This window comes from Halyomorpha halys, unplaced genomic scaffold (genome assembly GCF_000696795.3).
Source record: "Halyomorpha halys isolate HHAL.00 unplaced genomic scaffold, Hhal_1.1 Scaffold52.1, whole genome shotgun sequence".
NCBI lineage: Eukaryota > Metazoa > Arthropoda > Insecta > Hemiptera > Pentatomidae > Halyomorpha > Halyomorpha halys.
In genome coordinates, this window is record NW_027104988.1 from 830,571 (window position 1) to 836,570 (window position 6,000).

The following is a 6,000-nucleotide window of genomic DNA, read 5'->3' on the forward strand; positions in this document are numbered from 1 at the left end:
TAATTATGATAGCCTTAGTCATTTCAGCACTTAATGTAAGTTTATTCTCTGTTGCCCAAGTGCTTATACTATTGATGTCTTCTTGTATTGTAAGAATGGCATTTGAGGCGTCATGAGGATAGAAGGAAAGGTAGATTCGTAAGTTGTCTACATATAGATGATACTGGAAATGCTGGATGGCAAGCAGAAAGTCATTGATAAAGATGGGGAAAAGAGTAGGGGATAGAGAGGAATCTTGAGGTACGTCTCTAGAAAGAGGTAGAGAGCTAAAGGGAGGATTATTAGAAATAACAACTAACTGGGAACAACTGGTAAGGAAGGATTGAAACCATTAAAGAGCTGGAGGACGTTGTGGTCGATAGAATCTAGGACTTTGGAAAAATCAAGGAGAATAAGGATAGTGAGTTTCTGCTGGTCTATAGCTGTGTGAAGGTCTTGAAAAATTTTAATAAGAGCAGACTGAGTGGAGTAGCCTGGCGGGAAACCAGACTGAAGGTTTTTCAAAAAGTTATTTAACTCAAGAAACTGAGATAGTTGGGATTGAACTATGCGCTTTAAAGGTTTGGATAAGTTAGATATTAGGGAAATAGGGCGGTCATCATTCAGGGTTTCAGGATTTGATGTTTTATTCAATGGATGGACTTGTGGAGTTTTTCAGGCAGAAAGGTTGGTGAAACTTAGTAGGAAGAAGTTATAGATGTGATAGAGGATAGGAAGAATATAAGGTAATGAGGCTTTGATCAATTTAACTGGGAAATTATTGGGTCCGTAGTCATTGGTGTGTGATTTTGAATGGTGTTACGTATGTCATTAGGTGTAATATAGGAAAAGATTTTAGTTATATATTTGAAATGGAATCCTCAATTTCAGCATAAATTAATCACAATACTTGTTAAAAAAATATTTAAGTAATAAAGAATAAAAACTACAATTATTCACTCTAAAAAATGTTATCTTTTTTGTTTGTCAAGACTCCAAGAACAACTACACGAATAAGTGTCAGGTATCGCATTTCTGGAAGACCAAGATTCAGGCCACCACTATCCTTCAGGCCTTGGCATAATCCATTCAGGGAAAAAGGTAGGTAGGAATAAATTACGAAAAAATGTTTTGATCCGTTACTAGATTTGTGTTTTATATAAACTATTTTTATTTTAATTGTAGTGTGGCCCCCTCGTGAATTCCCTAATTCAAGAGAAACACCTGAAGAAGCTACGTAAGTATATGTTTATTTAATTTAAATATAAACTCTGCATCACTTGAAAATTCATTTTTTTTTTTAATGTATTTTTTAATGTAACAAGAATATCTAAATCATAAAAAATTTGAAGAAAGAAAAATGTACTAGAAAAATTTTAATAATGAATTGTTTACAAATACGAAAATTTGAAATAACACTTATTTGGTAGAACTTATTTAACCAAATTCATAAATAGATTTGTCCTATTTACAAATCTGTTTCAATTACAGATCGGCTAGGTGTAGGCCTGGTCTCACAGCAGCAAGAGAAGCTAGTCAAAGAGATGCTATACGGCACAGGGCTCGGTATGTAATTATGGATTTTAATTATCTTTTGTATTATTATTGTTTTAATTTTTTTAATAATATTTACAGGCATGTGTTGTTACTGATGGTTGACAGCTTGACTCAGTTTTTTGAGAATGACACATTTACTCGTTCTGTTTCAAACGAAACCCTTCAGGAAAGAATTTCTAGTTAGTATCAAGTTTTTTTTTATTATGGTCAATTAATTCAATCATAATTCATTGAAAGTTTTTATTTATTATTTTTTTTTTTTCAAGCAGATTTGATCAGCTTACTGGAATTAGCTTTGAATCTTACAGATCTTTTGCTAACACAGTTAGATGTTTCAAGGTAACTAATCTATTTAACTTTATCTATTTTAATTATAAGATATTACAATTTAATTATTTAGCAACAAAAAGAATGATTAATATAATTATAAATAATAAAAATGCCTTACAAAATCTGGAGGTGCGATGCCAATAATAGCAACACTTTATTTTATATTTTCCTCCTGGGAACCCTATCAATACCTAAATCTATAGCATTAGACCTAACACAATTCTTACATCTATGTCTTGGTCCATCCTTCAAAAGTTCGTTTTGGAGATAGCAACTTTTCTTAGCCAAATCACATTTTTATCACACTTATTTTGTACAGATTTTTGTAACATTTCTTTCCTTCATTTAGTTTTGGTTAATAAAAAAATTAATTTCCTGAAGTTATTTTTCATTCTTTCACTAAACAAAACTCATTTAAATTAAATAGTTTCATTCTCACCTCTGCTGAGTTTCTTCATTTTTTGAATTATTATCTGAAAAACTGTGTATTAGAGAGATAAAATGAATTTAATCCTTTTGAGTAGAATATTTGATTGGCTTTATTTTAGTAAATATATTTTTTTCCTTAAAGCTAATAGATTATGAGATATTAAAAAAAAAATCCTAACCGCACCCAGACCATCTTCCTTTTATTAAAATAGTGTATCTTGTAAAATATTTTAATTTAAGACCAAGTATAGAAGCATAGTTCAAAAGGAAATGTAACTAATGAAAAGATTATTCATCCTTAAGGTATAGGAAGAGCCTCGAAATGTTGATGAAAAAATATGTATGAAATAAAGACATTAATAGGAACTAGTTGATTTTATTTTGCTCGGTCACTTAATATAACACAAAATATAATAGTGCAGTCAAAATATAACACAAATAAGTTGAAATATTTTGTGTTATATATATAGTTGACTGTAAAAATTTAAATATAAGAAGATGGTCAGGGTTGCGATCAAAAAAAGAACAAATAGTTTAAAACTATTTGTTCTTTTTTTGACCGCAACCCTGACCATCTTCTTATATTTTGACCACAACCCCCAACCATCTTCTCCTCATATAATTTATCCACGGTCAACTATCTCTCATCATTGATATTTTTGTATGGCATTTGTAAAAATTTCTTAATTTTTAAACTAATTGTTTAAAATTGTTGTTATAGCCTGAAATTTACTACTTTTTGATTTTCTGTAGCAGAGAACTTGGAAACAGGGAAAGGCGTCCTGGAAGGAGCAATGATGCAGCCTCTAGTAGCAGCCATAGACCGACAACAGGGAGAGAGAATGAATCTATGAGGAGGAGACCTGCTCAGCCGAGAAGATTTCCTTCAATTTTACAAGCACCCGAAGAGCTGTTACGGAGATTTAGTAGCAGGGATGAAAACTCAACCGCAGGTCAAGCTCTTTTTTGATTACCACTGCTTTTAGGCGTGGCTACATCTATTTGCTGTAAGCGCCTTAAAGGTTGTTCAGATAAATTTTAACGCATGTGCAGCAAAAGATTCACTCTTTCAAAATAGAGTGCGTTATGGACATTTCTGGCTTAATGGAAATATTTACTGTAAAATATGGATTATCACAATCATTTATTGTGGATATATCATTGAAACTTCATTTCGGATCTTTTAAATGATATCTTTTTTTCTTAAAAAAATTATATTTGATAATTGGAATAAAATTATTAGTTTTTAATATGAGGATTCCTCATGAAGAATTATTTATCTTGTCAAAAAAATGAAAAAATAAATTAAAGAAGAAAAATTTATCTAAAATATATTACAAAATAATTGGAAACAATATCACTATTCCTTACTATTAATTTCTCTTAAGATAGAAGTATCTTTCAATTTAAAATTTTTTTCAATTCAATTTTTTCTATTTCAGTTTTTACAAACCATGCACTAAAATTCTTCTTCTTGTAGACTCTTAATATGTTACAATTTACTATTAATTTAGTTTTGTATTTTCTGATGTTTACTTGTATTACTAAGAAGGCTTTATCCTCAGAGATTTCTGAACCTTTTATTTTCAAATTATAATACTACTATAAACCAGTTTATTTACATCGTGAATTTAAAAAAAAATTCATCAAACAATTTAATCTTACAAGTAAGTAGCATTAGTTGAAAAGTATTTTCTAATATAGTGATATTTATTTATAATAGTAAACGTAATTAAAAAAAAAAAAAAAACGGTCAGTATAGTTTCCTGACTTTCTATCTTTTTAATTTATTATAAAAAGGAAATTATTTGAATTTTCTAAAAATTGTCCTTTTTCTGGATTTCTAGTGAGTAGATAATTACCTATATTTCAACATTAATGATTTGTCGTGGTACCAAAATTTGTTTCTTGGTGTCTAAAACGTACAATGCGAGTGATAATTATTGATTCTGAAAATTTAAAATTGTTCCATTTGCTGCATGAATACAAAGCTTCTCTACCTTTGGTAGTGAGTAAGTAAAAAAGTATTAATGGAAAAAAAAAACTTCATAGTTATTTGTATTTGGGTCACTATGGCTACATTGATATTATAAATACATCTGACTACAAGTTTACATTATTTCTATATTAATACATGAAATTGATAAAATTGAAAATCAATGATTTAGATTTATTATTAGTTTATTCCAGATAATTTAATTATAGAGGAAAATATTAGCTATTCATATAAGAAACATAATTTCAAAATATAAACAACTTACAATTTAAGTGATAAAATATAAATATTAATTTAACACTAAACTATATCAAATTTAAAAACGTTTATAATTGTAATAAAATACTAGGTTATTGGAATCTTGATTTAAGTTCACTGCTGGTTGAGATTATTTCCTTATAATAATTTTTCATAATTATTTTCTGCTTCTTAATGTCCCTTAAATTGGTTTTAAATATTTTTTGTTTGTACTTTATCACAGTTATTTGATCATGATCATAATTAAATAGTTTACTGTTTTATTATTATTATTATTATTAAATTATCATATATGACATTTAGTGAATTTCATAATAATTAAAAAAAACAAGTTTCACTTATTTTTGACTTGAAGTAATTTTCTCTAGTGAGATCGTACACATCTCATCCATATAGGTGGATTCTGAGAGGGAACTGAATATTTAAAACAAAATAACTTTTTTTACCCAGACCCGCATAAGTCTTGCCTGGATGAATTCTCACAAAGAACTGATTCGATCTGCTTGATTTGTGTGTGGCATTATCCAATAAAACTAAATATATTAATGTATTTTTTTTTTAAATCATCATTCTGCTGTATCTTCATGTTAAAAATAATTTCTGATTAGTTTTTATGTCTTCAAAAATGTATTTCACTTTTTATATGTAAAATAACAGATTTTAATAGTGCCCATTGCTGTTATTTGTCGTCAATCAGAAGTGCAGGGCAATCAGGGTTTGTTTTATCTAGACTTTTAGTATAAATCATTCTAATGTTCAAATACTTAAAAGATTTAAATTTGTAACCCTCAAACTAAAAAGATTCATTTCACATACAAATGATTAAATAAATTGTATTCATCACCACAATGTATTAATATGCTATTTAAAATGTCTAATAATCGTATATCTCAAAAGAATTATTTATAAATAATAAATAATTATAAATTTAACTTTTACATATAAAACATATAAATTTTATTTTTTCATCAAATAAAATTGTATATGTTTCACCAATGTCTTCTCCACAATATTAATATTAATCAACTTTTCCTCATATTTTTTGTTATATTCACTTTTAATTGTTCAATTTCCAATGTCTATGTTCTGTTCATGGTTACAGTTAATACTTTTTGTTTTTGTATGATAAGAGACTTAAACTATCACTACAATACATTCCATCAAGCAAAAATAATTTGAGGGAACCAAGCAAATTTTTTACTTTTTACAACATCCCTTCGATAGGGAATCCCCCCTCTACCTGAAATGATTATATTCCTATGTACTAGTGACAGATTTACTTGGGATGCCAGGATAATCGCTGAAGGCAATTATCCAAAAATAAGTTAATTAATTGATTACAAATTGAGTCCTAAAAAACTATTATTATAATTGAATTCCTTTCCAAAGGCTGTTTGTGTGTTTACCAGTTTACCAATTAAATACCTTTATATTTATAAAATGTTGTTACC

General features: G+C 28.1%; 1 protein-coding gene across 5 annotated transcripts in view; it reads left to right on the forward strand.

The window, feature by feature from the left end:
- The window catches only part of LOC106691791 (uncharacterized), a 33,951-nt gene that overhangs the window by 16,318 nt on the left and 11,633 nt on the right, over positions 1–6,000 (forward strand). For 3 of the 5 annotated variants that reach the window (XM_014437691.3, XM_014437685.3, XM_067047146.1), the window contains 6 exons: positions 972–1,080; positions 1,165–1,216; positions 1,471–1,545; positions 1,615–1,715; positions 1,803–1,875; positions 3,049–3,248. In XM_014437691.3, the coding sequence (XP_014293177.1) occupies positions 972–1,080; positions 1,165–1,216; positions 1,471–1,545; positions 1,615–1,715; positions 1,803–1,875; positions 3,049–3,248 (610 nt within the window). Of the gene's footprint in view, positions 1–971; positions 1,081–1,164; positions 1,217–1,470; positions 1,546–1,614; positions 1,716–1,802; positions 1,876–3,048; positions 3,303–6,000 lie in introns of all 5 variants that reach the window. The other 2 variants (XM_024359930.2, XM_067047157.1) reach the window with 2 other exon arrangements.